The sequence below is a fragment of the Oncorhynchus mykiss genome, chromosome 26, assembly GCF_013265735.2.
Source record: "Oncorhynchus mykiss isolate Arlee chromosome 26, USDA_OmykA_1.1, whole genome shotgun sequence".
Taxonomy (NCBI): Eukaryota; Metazoa; Chordata; class Actinopteri; order Salmoniformes; family Salmonidae; genus Oncorhynchus; species Oncorhynchus mykiss.
Genome location: NC_048590.1, coordinates 45,381,211 through 45,402,028, shown reverse-complemented (window position 1 = coordinate 45,402,028; position 20,818 = coordinate 45,381,211). Strand labels below are relative to the sequence as shown.

The following is a 20,818-nucleotide window of genomic DNA, read 5'->3' as shown; positions in this document are numbered from 1 at the left end:
TTTCTTGTTATAAAACAGGTAGTTTGGATCCTGGATGCTGATTGGATCCTGGATGCTGATTGCTCGGTATTTGTATGCATGTTGTGACCCTTTTTTTAAAAGCAGTAAGGCACGTGATACTACACTATAAAGAATATAGTCCCAGGTAAATGGGTTGAAAGGCCTTCTACTAGCACTATCATGACACAAGGCAAGAACCAGATGCAGACACAGGAGGAAGATGGTTGGCGTTTAAGATGTTTAATAATCCAAAAGGAGTCGGCAAGAGAATGGTCGTGGACAGGTCAAAGGTCAAAACCAGTTCAGAGTCCAGGAGGTACAGAGTGGCAGACAGGCTCGAGGTCAAGGGAGGTAGAATAGTCATGCAGGTCGGTACAGAGTCCAGAAACAGCCAAGGGACAAAACCAGGAGGACTAGAAATAGCAAATAGCAAAGGCAGGAGAACAGGAAAAACAGCTGGTTGACTTGGAAACATACAAGACGAACTGGCCCAGAGAGACAGGAATCACAGGGATAAATACACTGGCCCAGAGAAACAGGAAACACAGGGATAAATACACTGGCCCAGAGAAACAGGAAACACAGGGATAAATACACTGGCCCAGAGAGACAGGAAACACAGGGATAAATACACTGGCCCAGAGAGACAGGAAACACAGGGATAAATACACTGGCCCAGAGAGACAGGAAACACAGGGATAAATACACTGGCCCAGAGAGACAGGAAACACAGGGATAAATACACTGGCCCAGAGAGACAGGAAACACAGGGATAAATACACTGGCCCAGAGAGACAGGAAACACAGGGATAAATACACTCGCACAGAGAGACAGGAAACACAGGGATAAATACACTGGCCCAGAGAGACAGGAAACACAGGGATAAATAGACTGGCCCAGAGAGACAGGAAACACAGGGATAAATACACTGGCCCAGAGAGACAGGAAACACAGGGATAAATACACTGGGGAAAACAAGTGACACCTGGGGGGGTTGGAGACAATAACAAGGACAGGTGAAACAGATCAGGGTGTAACAAGTACATCAAGATGAACAACGGCATTTACCTGTGACTATATTCATGATATAGCATGGACTCTTGTGCCTTACTGTTTGAACAAACCTCTGTTCTGAGACAACGATGCCTTGTGCATAGAAATGTTGTGTATCACAGTATCATGTAACAGAGTGGAGCAAGAGTTCAAAACAATGGTCCTCTTGAATGTGGGTTTTCAGCTGAGCCAATCTTCTAGCTGCACTCTGACTATTGATTTGGACATATAACCTGCATAATACCCTAGAGTGGTAGGCTACATGAAGACCAATGCTGGGAACCCTTGTCATAGATGCAAGGAGGTTTTTCCATTGGGACACCCCACCCAAGAAAATACTAGTGGAAAGCTTCTTTCTCCCTGAGGTATGCCTACATGGCTGGGTGGCTTTGCAAATCAAATCCAGTTTATTTGTCGTATGCACAGGATACACTTGGTGTACATACACAGTACAATTAAATGCTTACTTACAGGTACACCTCTCAGCTATGCGACAACAATAAGCCTGTGGTTTATCGTGATGGGTGCATCGATTGTCAAATAAATGAACAAAGAATGGTTGCTATGGTGAGACCACTTAATGGGACATGCTTGCATTAGATTAAACAAAATGTAAATATAGATATTTGGTGTAAATGTGTTGAATGCACATAATTCTATACAAAATTCTACATTTTTTGTATGAGGATTGTTCTATCTAGAATGATCTGTTGTGTTATCTTTAGTCATTACTTGGATCAAATATCACAGCACTTGCTTCTCAGCCAAGGGAGTGGGCTCACTCACAATTTTGCCTAAGAACACAGCCATGAATAAAGAATGGTACCAACACATCCTCCGAGAGCAACTTCTCCCGACCATCCAGGAACAGTTTGGTGACGAACTATGCCTTTTCCAGCATGATGGAGCACCTTGCCATAAGGCAAAAGTGATAACTAAGTGGCTCGGGGAACAAAACATCAATATTTTGAGTCCATGGCCAAGAAACTCCCCAGACCTTTATCCCATTGAGAACTTGTGGTCAATCCTCAAGAGGTGGGTGGACAAACAAAAACCCACAAATTCTGACAAACTCCAAGCATTGATTATGCAAGAATGGGCTGCCATCAGTCAGGATGTGGCCCAGAGGTTAATTGAAAGCATGCCAGGGTGGATTGCAGAGGTCTTGAAAAAGAAGGGTCAACACTGCAAATATTGACTCTTTGCATCAACTTCATGTAATTGTCAATAAAAGCCTTTGACACTTATGAAATGCTTGTAATTATACTTCAGTATTCCATAGTAACATCTGACAAAAATATCTATACACTGAAGCAGCAAACTTTGTGAAAATTAATATTTGTGTCATTTTCAAAACTTTTGGTTACGACTGTAGCCAACAGTTTGGTTCACAGTTTAAACTCTGCTGATATTTAAAGGTTATTAAAGCTTTTTTTGTGATGCCTCATTGTTTTTGAAAGGATTTGAAGTACTTGACATTGAATAATATAACATATCCCCATTCTAAGTTCTGTTGGGGAATAATCAGAGTTGGTTGGTAACATAGGTAAGATGTTTTATATTCATCATGCTTCTCATCAGAATGTTATTTTTGTATAATACTGTGGCAGGGTTGCAGTATCTGTTCTATGTCAAGACTAAGTTGTTTGGGCCGGAGAGAGGGGAGAGGTCAAGCGTGTATCTCTTGGCTCCACAATGTCTGTGTGCCAGTCAGTGTGTCTCTGTGATCTTGTCAAGATAGGATGGATTTGATATATGCCTGTTGATATGGAGGATTGGTTTATGGTTCTGGGTTTGAGTAAGGAGACAAAGCTGAACAATGTATTATGTCTATGCTGTCTGACTATGTGTGCTTTTTGCTATTAAAGGATCTCAGCTGCAATGTGTAAGGGGCTCTCAGAGAATTCATTGATAGACACTGAATTGATCTGAGAAGTCACAGGGGATGAGGATAGAGCTCATATAATTAAAAATGGACTTTGTGATAACTAACTCTGACTTGTGTGTGGTTTGCTCCCATGATTTGGTAAATAGAGGAAATTTCCACGACAGTTCTCTGATGTGATATAAATTCCTTAAACATAATAGGTCAAATAAATATGGGTAACATAACATGATATATCACATTTAGGTTACTAACGGTATGATATTTGCATTGATATGTTTTGAAATATTACTTCGTACTTGAAAGTATAAGGTTGTGAAATAATTATTTTGATCATATTATATTATTAATATGATACTGAGTATAGAATTACATATTTTTTTACATTTGAATGCAATGTAAATACTCAAACTGCGGATAGTGACCCTGTGTAATATCATATCACACAATATGACCTTTGAACTCTGTTTGAAATCTACCAGAGTTCCAGTGATCTATGACAGTCATGTGCTGAATGAGACTCCATCCTGTCAGCTGGTCCCAACTCAAAAAGAGAACGCCTGTTGTTCCGACACATCAACGTGCATGGACAGCATGTTAAAAGAACAACTACAAGAAGTGATACGGAGGAAAGGGCTCCATGTCTATGCCTGAACCACCACAAGCAAACATGGAGGCAGAGCCAGATCTGTAGGCCCAAGGCATCAGGTTTCTTGTGAGAAAAAGGCAAAACTCAGATGCCATTTGAGGGACACAACCCCTCTCTGTGTAGATGGGAGAGCCTGTTTGGAGGGCTCAGGTCATTTTTACACAGTTCTGCATGACCCAGCCACTAGCGTTGACGTCCAGCTTGAGCATATTCATGACCCACTCGTCCTTCTGGGCCCCCTCCATGAACTCAGTAAAGGAAATCTGGCCTGTAATAGAAGGAAAAATATATACATTTTGGTGGGCAATGATTCAAGATCTTTCTCAGGTTAAGGTTACTGACATAACTCGGATGTAGTGCCAACTTAGTAAGAAAGTAGGAAGACATTCAGACTTATTAAAAGTAGGAAGCCATTCATGCTTATTAAAAGTAGGAAGACATTCATGCTTATTAAAAGTAGGAAGCCATTCATGCTTATTAAAAATAAAACAACAAAGAAATGGCAAAACCTCCATCTTTCCTCTGTATAATGGGCCAGGTAGCACCTGACCATGAGGATGCAAGAGCAAAGTCCCCGTCAAATGGACCACCAATTAGCACTAGCATTACCTAATCCTGGTCATTACATCAGACTGACCAGTGTGTAAAGGCAGTGACAAAGGCATATTGTCTCTCGCTGATGGAAGATGGCATTACATGTAAGCCCTTAGAGAACAGATTGTTCATTGTGGTGGTTTGATGAAAGTACTGTATATTTGGTACAGATTTGAATGCATGTTCTGCCGTATATATGAATATATCTTAACCGGGCACTTACCGTCATGATTCTGGTCGACCAGCTCAAAGATCCTGTCACAGACTTCATTAGGTGTCATGTTTATGGCAGTTGTATGAATTTTGATTTTGTAAATGATCTGCAATTGTATGAGATAAATTTCATTACATACAGTGTGGTATTTGACAGAAGTGTTTTTACACAGTTGTCCTATCTCAAATGGTATACATTTTAAAGGGGTTCAACATAAAAAGATGGGTTTATCCCATTGACGAAAAATCTAAAGTTGTATAAACTTTTATATGACAGAAATAATATTTTGTCTAGTGTTGTTTATCTGAGCTTAATTTACTGAGTTCACATAAGGTAACATTTAAGGCAGATGGGCAACAAAATTATAATATAATATATACATATCCTATATCATATCATCAGTGGGGTAACACATCTTTAGAAATGGATTTTTTTTTTTTTACATTGAAACAATACTGTGACATTAGGCCTTTTTAATTGACAAAGGAAAAAGATTGAGGTCCTATATATACAGTAAATACCAGAGCCGTGAACTCAGCTGACCAATGGGTTCAGTTCAGAACCAGATAAGCTATAGGATCAGGGCTAGGTGTTCCCAAGAATAATTGGTATTAAAGCCACTTGCTCCTCCCATCCTTTCATCCAATAACATGTACGAACGGAATTAGATTTGTGAAAACCCCAGTCATCCCACGTAGTCGCTTCTCCTGACCTGATCCTAATCCCTCACCTGATCCTAATCCCTGACCTGCAGCATATTAAGGCACTGCTCTAATAACATTAGTTTTATACAAGTATTATACAAGTTATACAATTGAGAAAACTTCAAACTGAGTATTGCAGATTGTACTACCAAAATGTGTCCAGCTGTTCTTACCCTTAGAAAAGAAGGTGCATAGCCTAGCCTAACTGATCTACAGCTACTAGTAGCCAACTGCAGGCCCAAACGAAGCAGCCAGTCAATAGCATGATGCAGAGGAAGATTATGTGTAATTTCTTACCCGAATGAGGTTTTTCACCTCTTCTCGGTCTAACTTGCCATTCCCGTCCTTGTCGTAGATTTTAAAGGACCACTTCAATCTATCCTCAAGATTCCCCCGCAATATCAGATGAAGAGCGGCTGTATACTCCATAAAATCCAACGCGTTATCCTGTGAAAACAATACATGGATTTATTGCATGTTTACCTTTTGAATGTATAACTGAATAACTGAAGCTAATGCAATTAAAGGGATTGTTCACCCAAATTACAAAATGATGTCATGATACCGGTATTAGCATTATTCGTGCATTATGTCCAAATCGAAAGTATCTCAAATTGATTGTGAAGCTCAACAAAGTAATTTCTTCTGTGCCCTCAGAAAGGATTCACACCTCTTGACATTTTCCACATTTTGTTGTGTTACAGCCTGAATTTAAAAATGATTAAATTTAGATTTTTGTCACTGGCTTACACACAATACCCCATAATGTCAAATGGGAATCACATTTTTCCATGTTTTTACAAATTCATTAAAAAATCTGCTGAAATGTTTTGAGTCAATAAATATTAAACCCCTTTGTTATGGTTTGTCTAAATAAGCGAAGGAGAAAGAAATGCTAACAAGTCACATAATAAGTTGCAATAATAGTGTTTAACGTGATTTTTTAATGACTACCTCATCTCAGTACCCCACACATACAATTATCTGTAAGGTTCCTCAGTCGAGCAGTGAATTTCAAACACAGATTCAACCACAAAGACCAATGCCTTGCAAAGAAGGGCACCTATTAGTAGATGGGTAAATATTTTAAAAGCAGACATTGAATATGGTGAAGTTATTAATTACACTTTGGATGGTGTAGCCTAGTGATTAGAAAGGTTGCTAGATCAATTCCCTGAGCTGACAAGGTAAACATCAGTCGTTCTGCCCCTGAACAAGGAAGTTAACCCACTGTTCCTAGGCCGTCATTGTAAAGAAGAATTTGTTCTTAACTGACTTGCCAAGTTAAATAAAGATAAAATAAAAAATATGTTAAAAAAATCAATACACCCCGTCACTACAAAGATACAGGTGTCCTTCCTAACTCAGTTGCCGGAGATTAAGGAAACTGTTCAGGGATTTCATTATCAGGCTAATGGAAACTTTAAAATAGTTACAGGGTTATACAGGTTTAGTTTGGGGGAAAACTGAGGAAGTATCTATTATGTTGTAGTTACTCCAAAATATTAACCTAATTGACAGAGTGAGAAGATGGAAGCCTGTACAGAATGAAAAATATTCCAAAACATGCATCCTGTTTGCAACAAGGCACTAAAGTAATACTGCAAAAAATTGGCAAAGCAATTCCTGACTACAAAGTTAAGTTTGGGGCAAATCCAATGCAACACATTACTGAGTACCACTGTCCATATTTTCAAGCATAGTGGTGGCTGAATGTTAAGGGTATGCTTGTACTTGTTAAGGACTGGGAGTTTTTCAGGATAAAAAAAACATACAGAATGGAGCTAAGCACAAGCAAAATCCTAGAGGACAACATGTTTCAGTTTGCATTCTACCAGACACCGGGAGATGAATTCACCTTTTTGCAGGCGATAACCTAAAAGACAAGGCCAAATCTGCCCTGGAGTTGCTTACCAAGATAGTGAATGTTCCTGAGTTGCCGAGTTACAGTTTGGACTTAAATCTGCTTGAAAATCTATTGCAAGACTTGAAAATGGTTGTCCAGCAATTATCAACAACATATTTGACAGAGCTTGACATTTTGAAAATAATAATGGACAAATATTGTACAATTCAGATGTGGAATGCTCTTAGAAACTTACCCAGAAACACTCACAGCTGTAACCACTGCCAAGGGTGATTCTGACATGTATTGACTCAGGGGAGTGAATACTATTGTACATTAAATAGTTATATATCTGCAAACATTTCAAAACATTTAATTATGGGGTATTGTGTGTAGATGGGTGAGAGGAAATATATATGTAATCCATTTTGAATTCAGGCTGTAACATAACAAAATGTGGAATAAGTCAAAGGGTTTACATTCTTTCTGATGGCACTGTAGATGATTTGAATATGGTGCACAACATTCTTTAATATCAGCACCATGAGATTAGCATTTGGAAACAGTGCCAGGGAAACTAAACCAAAGCATGGATTGCTGTCATACCTTGCCCATAGACTGCTTACAGTGTAAGGAAACCAACATTACATTTCGTAATTTGAGTGAACTGTCCCTTTAACAGCACAATGGATGAATGGAATGGATGACATTTTTTTAAACATTATTTCCTGATTGAAAATTGTTTTACCCCCTTCACTTACCCTGTTTGTGTCGAATGAATGGAAGACAGTCTCAATGTACAAAGTCTCTTCCTCGCAGCTGGCTGGTATACAAAAGATCCGTTTTAATTCATGTAGGTGCAAAGCCCCGCTCGGGCACTCCTTCATAAAAGCCATACACAGCTCCTGAATTTGCTCCAAATCCATCTCATTGTGGCTCTCTGCTTGACCCATTGTTGCAGTTCACTTTGATGGTAGAAAATATTTTCTACAATAATTCAAGCAAATATAGTTCAACATAAAGGTTATAAGTTAAAGTCTGGCTACTACAAGTGGCTACCGAAGCATCTGCTGACACGGTCCATCAAACTAAATGCCTTTACTCCACTTGTCAGATACCATGGCCTAATGGGGGACTGGACAGCGGTGTATATTTAACCTTTCAATCACATTAACTAAGAAATCTCTCAATCTTTTGCCAAAAGAAAGGTGAGCTGTCACCTGACCATTCAAGAGTGCATGTCCTAACATACTCCCTAGGCATGTCCTAACATACTCCCTAGGCATGTCCTGACATATTCCCTAGGCATGTCCTGACATACTCCCTAGGCATTTCCTGACATACTCCCTAGGCATTTCCTGACATACTCCCTAGGCATGTCCTGACATACTCCCTAGGCATGTCCTGACATACTCCCTAGGCATTTCCTGACATACTCCCTAGGCATTTCCTTACATACTCCCTAGGCATTTCCTGACATACTCCCTAGGCATTTCCTGACATACTCCCTAGGCATGTCCTGACATACTCCCTAGGCATTTCCTGACATACTCCCTAGGCATTTCCTGACATACTCCCTAGGCATGTCCTGACATACTCCCTAGGCATTTCCTGACATACTCCCTAGGCATTTCCTGACATACTCCCTAGGCATTTCCTGACATACTCCCTAGGCATTTCCTGACATACTCCCTAGGCATTTCCTGACATACTCCCTAGGCATGTCCTGACATACTCCCTAGGCATTTCCTGACATACTCCCTAGGCATGTCCTGACATACTCCCTAGGCATTTCCTGACATACTCCCTAGGCATGTCCTGACATACTCCCTAGGCATTTCCTGACATACTCCCTAGGCATGTCCTGACATACTCCCTAGGCATTTCCTGACACACTCCCTAGGCATTTCCTGACATACTCCCTAGGCATTTCCTGACATACTCCCTAGGCATTTCCTGACATACTCCCTAGGCATTTCCTGACATACTCCCTAGGCATGTCCTGACATACTCCCTAGGCATTTCCTGACATACTCCCTAGGCATGTCCTGACATACTCCCTAGGCATTTCCTGACATACTCCCTAGGCATTTCCTGACATACTCCCTAGGCATGTCCTGACATACTCCCTAGGCATGTCCTGACACACTCCCTAGGCATTTCCTGACATACTCCCTAGGCATGTCCTGACATACTCCCTAGGCATTTCCTGACATACTCCCTAGGCATTTCCTGACATACTCCCTAGGCATTTCCTGACATACTCCCTAGGCATTTCCTGACATACTCCCTAGGCATTTCCTGACATACTCCCTAGGCATGTCCTGACATACTCCCTAGGCATTTCCTGACATACTCCCTAGGCATTTCCTTACATACTCCCTAGGCATTTCCTGACATACTCCCTAGGCATGTCCTGACATACTCCCTAGGCATTTCCTGACATACTCCCTAGGCATTTCCTGACATACTCCCTAGGCATGTCCTGACATACTCCCTAGGCATTTCCTGACATACTCCCTAGGCATTTCCTTACATACTCCCTAGGCATTTCCTGACATACTCCCTAGGCATTTCCTGACATACTCCCTAGGCATTTCCTGACATACTCCCTAGGCATTTCCTGACATACTCCTTAGGCATTTCCTGACATACTCCCTAGGCATTTCCTGACATACTCCCTAGGCATTTCCTGACATACTCCCTAGGCATGTCCTGACATACTCCCTAGGCATTTCCTGACATACTCCCTAGGCATGTCCTGACATACTCCCTAGGCATTTCCTGACATACTCCCTAGGCATTTCCTGACATACAGTGCCTTCAGAAAGTATTCAAACTCCTTGACTTTTTCCACATTTTGTTGTGGTACAGCTTGAATTTAAAATTGATTAAATATAAAGATGTTGTATCACTAGCTTACACTCTTAGAAAAAGGGTTCCAAAAGGGTTCTGCGGCTGTCCCCATAGGAAAACACTTTTTGGTTCCGGGTAGAACTCTTTTGGAAAGGGTTCTACATGGATCCCAAAATGGTTCTACCTGGAACCAAAATAGTTATACCTGGAACCAAAAGGGGTTCTTCAAAGGGTTCTCCTATGGGTACAGCAAAATAACACTTTCTGGTTCCTGATAGCACCTTTTTGTACACACAATAACCCATAATGTTGAAGTGTAATTATTTTTTTTGACATTTTTACAAATGGATTAAAAATTAAAATCTGCAATGTCTTCAGTCAATAAGTATTCAAAGCCTTTCTTATGACAAGCCTAAATAAGTTCAAGAGTAATGTGCTTAACAAGTCACAAGTTTCATGGACGCACTCTGTGTGCAATAATAGTGTTTAAAATTATTTTTTGATGACTAGCTTATCTCTGTACCCATACATACAATAAAATGTCAAATGTTTACATTTTAGTCATTTAAAACAGACACTCTTATCTTAAGATAGCTACACTATCTATACAAAAGTATGTGGACACCGCTTCAAATGAGTGGATTTGGCTATTTCAGCCACAACCGTTGCTGACAGGTGTATAACATCGAGCATACATAGACAAACATTGGCCTTACTGAAGAGCTCAGTGACTTTCAACATGGCACTGTCATAGGATCCACCTTTCCAACAAGTCAGTTCGTCCTGCGAGAGCTGCCCCGGTCAACTGTAAGTGCTGTTATTGTGAAGAGGAAACGTCTAAGAGCAACAACGGCTTAGCCGCGAAGTAGTAGGCCACACAAGCTCACAGAACGCGACCACAGAGTGCTGAAGCGTGTAAAAATCATCTGTCCTCAGTTGCAACACTCACAACTGAGTTCCAAACTGCCTCTGAAAGCAACGTCAGCACAATAACTGCTTGTCGGGAGCTTCATGAAATGGGTGTCCATGGCCAAACAGCCGCACACAAGCCTAAGATCACCATGTGCAATGCCATGCATCGGCTGGAGTAGTGTAAAGCTCGCCTCCATTGGACTCTGGAGTAGTGTAAAGCTCGCCTCCATTGGACTCTGGAGTAGTGTAAAGCTCGCCTCCATCGGGCTCTGGAGTAGTGTAAAGCTCGCCTCCATTGGACTCTGGAGTAGTGTAAAGCTCGCCTCCATCGGGCTCTGGAGTAGTGTAAAGCTCGCCTCCATTGGACTCTGGAGTAGTGTAAAGATCGCCTCCATTGGGCTCTGGAGTAGTGTAAAGCTCGTCTCCATTGGACTCTGGAGTAGTGTAAATCTCGCCTCCATTGGACTCTGGAGTAGTGTAAAGCTCGCCTCCATTGGACTCTGGAGTAGTGTAAAGATCGCCTCCATTGGGCTCTGGAGTAGTGTAAAGCTCGTCTCCATTGGACTCTGGAGTAGTGTAAAGCTTGCCTCCATTGGACTCTGGAGTAGTGTAAAGCTCGTCTCCATTGGACTCTGGAGTAGTGTAAAGCTTGCCTCCATTGGACTCTGGAGTAGTGTAAAGCTCGTCTCCATTGGACTCTGGAGTAGTGTAAAGCTCGTCTCCATTGGACTCTGGAGTAGTGTAAAGCTCGCCTCCATCGGGCTCTGGAGTAGTGTAAAGCTCGCCTCCATTGGACTCTGGAGTAGTGTAAAGATCGCCTCCATTGGGCTCTGGAGTAGTGTAAAGCTCGCCTCCATTGGACTCTGGAGTAGTGTAAAGCTCGTCTCCATTGGACTCTGGAGTAGTGTAAAGCTAGCCTCCATTGGACTCTGGAGTAGTGTAAAGCTCGCCTCCATCGGGCTCTGGAGTAGTGTAAAGCTCGCCTCCATTGGACTCTGGAGTAGTGTAAAGATCGCCTCCATTGGGCTCTGGAGTAGTGTAAAGCTCGCCTCCATCGGGCTCTGGAGTAGTGTAAAGCTCGCCTCCATTGGACTCTGGAGTAGTGTAAAGATCGCCTCCATTGGGCTCTGGAGTAGTGTAAAGCTCGTCTCCATTGGACTCTGGAGTAGTGTAAAGCTCGCCTCCATTGGACTCTGGAGTAGTGTAAAGCTCGCCTCCATTGGACTCTGGAGTAGTGTAAAGCTCGCCTCCATTGGACTCTGGAGTAGTGTAAAGCTCGCCTCCATTGGACTCTGGAGTAGTGTAAAGATCGCCTCCATTGGACTCTGGAGTAGTGTAAAGATCGCCTCCATTGGGCTCTGGAGTAGTGTAAAGCTCGCCTCCATTGGACTCTGGAGTAGTGTAAAGCTCGCCTCCATTGGACTCTGGAGTAGTGTAAAGCTCGCCTCCATTGGACTCTGGAGTAGTGTAAAGCTCGCCTCCATTGGACTCTGGAGTAGTGTAAAGCTCGCCTCCATTGGACTCTGGAGTAGTGTAAAGCTCGTCTCCATTGGACTCTGGAGTAGTGTAAAGCTCGTCTCCATTGGGCTCTGGAGTAGTGTAAAGCTCGCCTCCATTGGACTCTGGAGTAGTGTAAAGCTCGCCTCCATTGGACTCTGGAGTAGTGTAAAGCTCGCCTCCATTGGACTCTGGAGTAGTGTAAAGCTCGCCTCCATTGGACTCTGGAGTAGTGTAAAGCTCGTCTCCATTGGACTCTGGAGTAGTGTAAAGCTTGCCTCCATTGGACTCTGGAGTAGTGTAAAGCTCGCCTCCATTGGACTCTGGAGTAGTGTAAAGCTTGCCTCCATTGGACTCTGGAGTAGTGTAAACACGTTCTCTGGAGGGATGAATCACGCTTCACCATTTGGCAGTCCGACGGACAAATCTGGGTTTGGCGGATGCCAGGAGAACGCTACCTGCCCGAATGCGCCATGAAAGTTATTTAAGATACTCTTTAAGGTAAGATACTCTTCATAGGGTAAGGTCCCAGATGTTTTCAAAAGATAGGCAGGGACTCCGGTGTAATGACTTTAGGGGAAAACTTGTTCCACCATTGGGGTGCCAGGACAGAGAAGAGCTTTGACTGGGCCAAGAGACCAGAGGTGGCTCGGGTTGGGATGTAGGGTTTGAGCATAGCCTAAGTAGGGGCAGTTCACCTTGCTGTTCCGTAGACAACCACCAGGATCTTGAAGATGATGCAAGCTTTGACTGGAAGTGGAGTGTGTGGAGGAGCAGGGTGACATGGGAGAACTTAGGAAGGTTGAACACCAGGTGGGCTGCGGCATTCTGGATAAGTTGCAGGGGTTTGCTAGAACAAGCGTGGAGCACAGCCAACAGAGAGATGCAGTAGTCTAGACGGGAGATGACAAGTGCCTGGATTAGGACTTGCACTATTTCATGTGTGAAAGGTGTTCCTCTACGGATATTGTAGAGCATGACCCTGCAGGAGTGAGTCACTGCTTTGATGTTTGCAGAGAACTACAGGGTGTTGTCCAGGGTCACGCCAAGGTTCTTTGTGCTCTGGGAGGGCGACACTGGAATTGTCAACCGTGATGAAGAGGTCTTGGAGCAGGCAGGCCGCCCCCAGAAGGAAAGGCTGCTCCTTCTTGTCAAGATTGGACTTGAGGTGGTGGGCCGACATCCAAGCTGAGATATCTGACAGGTACGCAGAGATGTGTAGTTGAGTGTCATCAGCATAGCAATGATAGGAGAGACCATGTGAGGATATGACAGAGCCGAGTGACTTGGTGTAATGAGAAAGAGGAGAGGGCCTAGAACCGAGCCCTGGGTGACACAAGTAGTGAAAGCACGTGATGCAGACACAGATCCTCCTCAGCCACCTGGTAGGAGCGACCTGCCAGGTAGGATGCAATCCAAGAGTGAGCAGAGTCTGAGATGGCCAACCCTGAGAGGGTGGAGAGGAGGATCTGATGGTTCACAGTGTCTAAGGCAGCGGATAGTTGGCATGTCCTGACATACTCCCTACTTAGGCTTGTGCCTGTCACTCAACCAAATGGCAATCCTTTAACTCACTGTACTATTGGCTGATGTTTGAGTGTGTGTACTGTACTCTTAATCAGCAATTGCAAGGACTGACCATCCGTGAGATCCAAATTATAGTGTTAAATGTTTTGAGGCTATACAGTGTTTGTTTACAAATACATTGTTAACAATCAATGGAGTAAAGAAAAGCTTATATTTAGGGTTCTGATGGGGTGTGACAGTTGGAAACATTACAGTACCCATTGTTAGGTTCTAATTCTCTAATTGACACTATGAAACACTATGAAAGCTTAAACCAATGTTATTCTTCCCAGAGGGTCAATACAGCTGCATTAAACAAAGAAAGCTGTCACGGTCGTTGTACGGAGGAGACCAAAGCGCAGCGTGATGTGAATACATCTTTTTAATGAAAGACGAAAAAACACAAAGTTCACTAAACAAAATAACAAGACGGCCGTGACCGCTATCAAAACTGAGTGCAAACATCACATAGACAATAACCCACGAAATACCCAAAGAAGATGGCTGCTTAAATATGGTTCCCAATTAGAGACAACGATAAATAGCTGCCTCTAATTGAGAACCAATCTAGGCAACCATAGACATACATAAACACATAGATAATAAACGACCCCATAAACCTACAAAACCCCTAGACAGTACAAAAACACATACATCACCCATGTCACACCCTGACCTAACCAAAACAATAAAGAAAACAAAGAATACTAAGGTCAGGGCGTGACAACAGCTGCATTAAACAAAGACATTTTCACACAATCACTGATAATCAAAACCCTTTCTCCTAGGCTGAGTCTCCTCCTACACATCTGAACAAACGTTGTATCTTTACTGCTAGGCAGGACACTAAGTGATACGGGCCATAAACGTTTATTTCTTCCTTAACATGACCTGGTCTGACCTCTACCCCCTTCATCACTAATCCCTGGCTCTCTCCCCCTATCAATGCCTGCCACATGTGATTGCTTTTCCTACACTCAATACATTCCAAGCTTAATTGCCCCCCACCATATACTTTTCTCCTACAGATAATCATTAACCTCTGGAGTAGCCCCTCAGCTATGGCACCCCTCATTTCTCTATTACAACTAATGATTAATAAGGATTTACAGTTCATAAATACAAACCTATCACTATAATATATTAGAGTACCTATAATATATTAGAGTACCTATAGTTTATTAGAGTACCTATACTGTAGTATATTAGAGTACTTATAGTCAGACAGGTTGATGTATTCTTCAAAATCTCTGTCGAAAAATGTTGGTTAGCATCGAAAAATTGCTTTCGCCTTTCAGGGCGAGATGTATAGTATTATGGCATTCAAAGCTGAGACTCAACCTATATCCTGAGACTCAACCTATATCCTGAGACCCAACCTATATCCTGAGACCCAACCTATATCCTGAGACTCAACCTATATCCTGAGACTCAACCTATATCCTGAGACCCAACCTATATCCTGAGACTCAACCTATATCCTGAGACTCAACCTATATCCTGAGACCCAACCTATATCCTGAGACTTAACCTATATCCTGAGACCCAACCTATATCCTGAGACTCAACCTATATCCTGAGACTCAACCTATATCCTGAGACCTAACCTATATCCTGAGACTTAACCTATATCCTGAGACCCAACCTATATCCTGAGACCCAACCTATATCCTGAGACTCAACCTATATCCTGAGACCCAACCTATATCCTGAGACTCAACCTATATCCTGAGACCCAACCTATATCCTGAGACCCAACCTATATCCTGAGACCCAACCTATATCCTGAGACCCAACCTATATCCTGAGACTCAACCTATATCCTGAGACCCAACCTATATCCTGAGACCCAACCTATATCCTGAGACCCAACCTATATCCTGAGACCCAACCTATATCCTGAGACCCAACCTATATCCTGAGACCCAACCTATATCCTGAGACCCAACCTATATCCTGAGACCCAACCTATATCCTGAGACCCAACCTATATCCTGAGACTCAACCTATATCCTGAGACCCAACCTATATCCTGAGACCCAACCTATATCCTGAGATCCAACCTATATCCTGAGACCCAACCTATATCCTGAGACCCAACCTATATCCTGAGACCCAACCTATATCCTGAGACCCAACCTATATCCTGAGACCCAACCTATATCCTGAGACCCAACCTATATCCTGAGACCCAACCTATATCCTGAGACCCAACCTATATCCTGAGACCTAGCAAAAAACAAGCTCTGGAATACTATGTATTTTCATCACAAGGGTTTGGAATTTACAAAGAAAAAAAGTTACTTTTTTAATGTAAAATCAAATCAAATCAAAATGTATTGGTCACATACACATGGTTAGCAGATGTTATTGCGAGTGTAGCGAAATGCTTATGCTTCTAGTTCCGACAGTGCAGTAATATCTAACATGTAGTATCTAACAATTTCATAGCAAAACCAAATATCTAACAAATTCAATATCTAACAAAAAACAGAACCTAATACACACAATCTAGTAAAGGAATGGGATAAGAACATATGAATATAAAATTAATGGATGAGCAGTGACAGAGTGGCTAAGATGCAATAGATAGTGTAGGAAACAGCATACAGTATATACATATGAGATTAGTAATGTGAGATATGTAAACATTCTTAAAGTGTCATTATTAAAGTGACTAGAGTTCCATTTATTAAAGTGGCCAATGATATCAAGTCTGTAGGTAGGCAGCCACCTCTCAGACAGACCTAGTCTATCTCTAGTGATGGCCGGTAAACAATCTGATGGCCTTGAGATAGAATCTGTTTTTCAATCTCTCTGTCCCAGCTGTGATGCACCTTTACTGACCTCGCCTTCTGGATGGAAGCGGGGTGAACAGACAGTGGCTCGGGTGGTTATTGCCCTTGATTATCTTTTTTGCCTTCCTGTCACATCGGGTGTTGTAGGTGTCCTGGGGGGCAGGTAGTTTGCCCCCGGTGATGAGTTGTGCAGACCGGACCACCCTCTGGAGAGCCCTGCGGTTGTGGCAGTGCAGTTTCCGTACTAGGCGGTGATACAGCCAGACAGGATGCTCTCGATTGTGCACCTGTAAAAGTTTGTGAGGGTTTTTGATGACAAGCCAAATATTTTCAGCCTCCTGAGGTTAAAGAGACGCTGTTGCGCCTTCTTCACCACATTGTCTGTGTGGGTGGGCCATTTCAGTTTGTCCGTGATGTGTACTCCGAGGAATGTGGGAGCAAGATGTACATATAGGGACAAACATAATACTGTACCACAAGAGAATGATACACTTAGAATGCATTTGCCATTCTGGTAAAATGCATTGTCTATTGTATAGGACAGGAAACAAAGTAAGGCCATGAGAGCATAGGACAGCTGGACATACCAAGGTCAGAGGGACATACAAAGGAGGGGGTCGGCCAAATGACCAACTGATGGACTATAGACATAGGGCATATATTTTTAGGACATGAAGAGAAGAGACACATAGTCTACTAGTCCTAATAAGGACAAGCTAAACATAAGGGGCCCATAGGATAAGATGGGCATGTATTATTTTTGGGACATGAAGAGGTCCTGTCACCATTATAACTTAACTGAAAGCAGATATGGGCGTTATTGGGCGTGAACAAGTAGGAAGCACGGATTGAAAGATAATGGTGGCAGATGGACTGAGGGAAGTAACTTCATTTGCATGTGGGATGGACTCATATGTTGTATTTGTATAAATCCAGAGCCAGTGCTCTGGAAAAGGGTGTGTTCCGCGGACCATCTAGGCTTCTGATATGTTTGTATTAAAAGCCTATATTGAATTCACAAGTTCTTGTAAGTGTTATATTTTGTAACGATCCTCCACGACAGGAACTTAAAACTTTCCACCTTCTCCACTACTGTCCCGTCAATGTGGATAGGGGGGTGCTCACCTTTGCTGTTTCCTGAAGTCCACGATCATCTCTTTTATTTTACTGACATTGACTGAGAGGTTATTTTCCTGACACCACACTCCGAGGGCCCTCACCTCCTCCCTGTAGGCTGTATCGTCGTTGTTGATAATCTAGCCTACCACTGTTGGGTCGTCTGCAAACTTGATGATTGAGTTGGAGGCGAGCAAGGCCACCCAGTCGTGGGTGAACAGGGAGTACAGGAGGGGGCTGAGCACGCACCCTTGTGGGGCCCCAGTGTTGAGGATCAGTGGAGTGGAGATGTTGTTTCCTACCTTCACCACCTGGGGGCAGCCCGTCAGGAAGTCCAGGACCCAGTTGCAGGAAGTCCAAGACCCAGGAACTCAAGCTTAATGATAAGTTTGGAGTGTAGCGAAATGTATGTGTACTGTAGTGGCCATTAGGACTCAGGACTCAGTTGATAGTAAATATGATTTTCTTTACATTGCAGTAAACAGGGAGAGTAGGTAAAAACCATAGTTATCTCATCCTGCTGTCCACTACAGAGGACATGTTAACAAGCTCTTAAGCTCCTATTTAAAGTGTTTGATACTTTACAAAATATTACACTGCTCTGAAAACTCACCAACCTATTACTGAGATATGCATCTATTAGAAACTATTTGAGTAACAAACTCACAAAAAAATCTAATTACACAATCACACACACTTGGCATAAAATGTACTAATTGTGATGGTAATTGTGATGGTAATTGTGATGGTAGCCATTTTGAAGAACCAAAAAGAAAAAATGATGAAGGTGACACCCCCACGTGAAAATCCCAGAATGTCTTCTCAAAGCCACATCAGGTCCTAACACAGTGGCATGTATGACCTTCAGCGACACGGACCAAAAACAAATGTCCATTAGAGAGGACAACAAGGAAATGTTAGGTCTCAGGAGGATGTCAGGCCTAATGTCAGTTGGTTTAATTGTCAGTTGGCTTTGTTATTTTTGGAATCACAGAATGCCCCCTTAAAGGAAGATTCTTGCTTTTCTGGTGACAGAAAAGAAAAGTGCTCTAATAAGCCAGTGTTCACAGAATGTATGGATTTGTTGATAAAACACAACATTTTATGAGATTATGTTAACCAAAAGGCTGGAGAAAAGTCATAGAGACTCCATAGATACTGTACAGTTAAATCCCAGAAAACAGAATAGTGCCTCTACGTGGTTAATCTGAGGTATTGTACCTGGGCGGTGTTAATGGTATACATAGTAATTGGCTTGGCAGTGTTTTGGCCGTGGTAGGTGAAAGGTGACTGTGGCTCGATGACGTGGTGTACAGTGGCTTGAGGCTGATGGTGTCCTAACCTAATGGACACCAGACTGGTGATGCTGAAAGCCTTTGATTTGACTTTAATCAGAACTACACTGCCAAGTAGGGGCTGTTCCTCCGATTCCTTACAGGTGTGGCAATAGAGAATGACAGTATGAGCCATAATACCCATAAAACCTAGTGGTCAAACAGGGAAACTGTTCCAATCGTTTTTCCACCATCAATGTTTCCCATAGGAGATTTTAGAAACACATACGGGCTGCATTTCCTGTCGGCTCACCCTGGCATGGCGTTTTAATAACCATGTAAATCTCTCCAGGACAAGGTGCCTTATCAATATATCTGTCTGTAGTTACTCCCCCAAATTAAATGCCAATTAGCTGATAATATGGCTATCCTAAATTTCTAGTAATGCCATGATCTGGATGAGACTGCCAAATCGAGACAAAGGTAAGGATCTCTGTATCAATGATCTAATGTTAGCTAAATGTAGTTATGAATAATGAATGATGATGAGGACAATGTGTGGATGATGACTTCCTCCACCTCTTCAGACTGAATTACACATGAGGATAGGTTCAGTATAATGGGGTTGTACTGTTGGGTCCTAGCCAACAGATACTTGTACTTGGTGTAATTCAGTCAACTGAGGATAGGTTCAGTATAATGGGGTTGTACTGTTGGCATATAACTCTATGGGTAAAAACAGCATGCCACCAGGCAAAGACAGAACAGTTTCCAACATTGGTTGATAGTTTATTCTGTTTTCAACTAACATGAATTTAACTTGAAATGAACCCTTGACACCCTACATTAAAATGAGACCTAAACTGATTACATTGAAGAAACGTAGCAAATTCACCCAGCACAGCTATGGTGTGCTATGTTGATGCTCACCATAATTACACATACATTATGTTGAAATAGAGATGTTACTAGTTGACCAGATCTTTTGCTCTGAGGAATGTCTGATAGCCAATGGTGATGAAACAGCTTTTGATTGGGAGGAGATTGCGACTTGATCCTTGCCTAATGAGTGTGTGGCAGAAGAAGGGGTCAGACTATTGGATTATCGTATCTCAGGCTGGCTGTGTAGTGGTAAGTGACAGGGATATACCTAGTGGGAAAGCAGCTGGGTAAATAATATTATACTATTCACCATATTTAAAAAGGTGTGTGAATGACATTACTGTAAAATAAATTGTGTAGCTGGGTAACTGAAGCCTCAGACTCTGTTATTTGACTTCTGTCATAGGGAGTTATACGTCTGACTTCCCAATTCGTCCACCAGAGGGCAGCCTCACGCTCATAGTTTTGTCCCATTGCTCAAGAATCTGGGCGCTATGGGGGATGAGGGTAGGCATAACATCCGCCTTGCAAAGTGGAATGTTACATGTTAGAGCCCCATATGGGGCGTTATAATTATTTGCTGTGAAAGCATGTTTTTTTCTGGGTAACCTGGGTCAAACACACATAGTCATTTACATAAGGTGAGAACATTAAGCTCCTCCCCCCAGTCTGAGATGCCAAAGTTCCACTTATCCATCCCCTTAGTTAATTAGGAATCCTGGCCCTTCTCACGTGTTCAGGTTGAGTAGTTGTGTTAAGTGTGCATTCATAAAGAACCTGTCCAGTGCATTCAGACAGATCTTTAATATGTTATAACACATGAAATAGCTTCTCAATCCCCAACACCTTAAACTCCATTCAGAGCAGCACAAGAATCAGGACCACAAGTTATACCATTACAATGATTGTATTGTACTGTGTTTGGAAAAAAAGTATTGTATAATATACATACATACACTCCCCTACACCTC

General features: G+C 42.4%; 1 protein-coding gene and 1 pseudogene across 1 annotated transcript; both read right to left on the bottom strand.

Moving 5' to 3' along the window:
• Window positions 1-3,642: 3,642 nt before the first annotated feature.
• On the bottom strand, window positions 3,643-7,899 carry LOC110506183 (guanylyl cyclase-activating protein 2-like). Its single transcript, XM_021585592.2, has 4 exons — window positions 7,708-7,899; window positions 5,398-5,547; window positions 4,406-4,502; window positions 3,643-3,856 (listed from the first exon to the last, which is right to left on the bottom strand). Exons 1-4 carry the CDS (start codon window positions 7,897-7,899, stop codon window positions 3,735-3,737), a joined length of 561 nt encoding a protein of 186 aa, XP_021441267.1. The 3' UTR covers window positions 3,643-3,734.
• A 4,949-nt stretch (window positions 7,900-12,848) lies between these two features.
• On the bottom strand, window positions 12,849-13,999 carry LOC118944427 (annotated as a pseudogene).
• Between the last annotated feature and the right edge of the window lie 6,819 nt (window positions 14,000-20,818).

What these genes read in the sequence shown, in the direction of transcription:
- LOC110506183 (XM_021585592.2), bottom strand. Translation starts at nt 7,899, where the DNA reads ATGGGTCAAGCAGAGAGCCACAATGAGATGGATTTGGAGCAAATTCAG. An exon ending in AGGTGAAAAACCTCATTCGG is followed by an intron (nt 4,503 to 5,397) that starts GTAAGAAATTAC and finishes ATACAATTGCAG; the next exon opens with ATCATTTACAAAATCAAAAT. An exon ending in GGTCGACCAGAATCATGACG is followed by an intron (nt 3,857 to 4,405) that starts GTAAGTGCCCGG and finishes CTTCTATTACAG; the next exon opens with GCCAGATTTCCTTTACTGAG.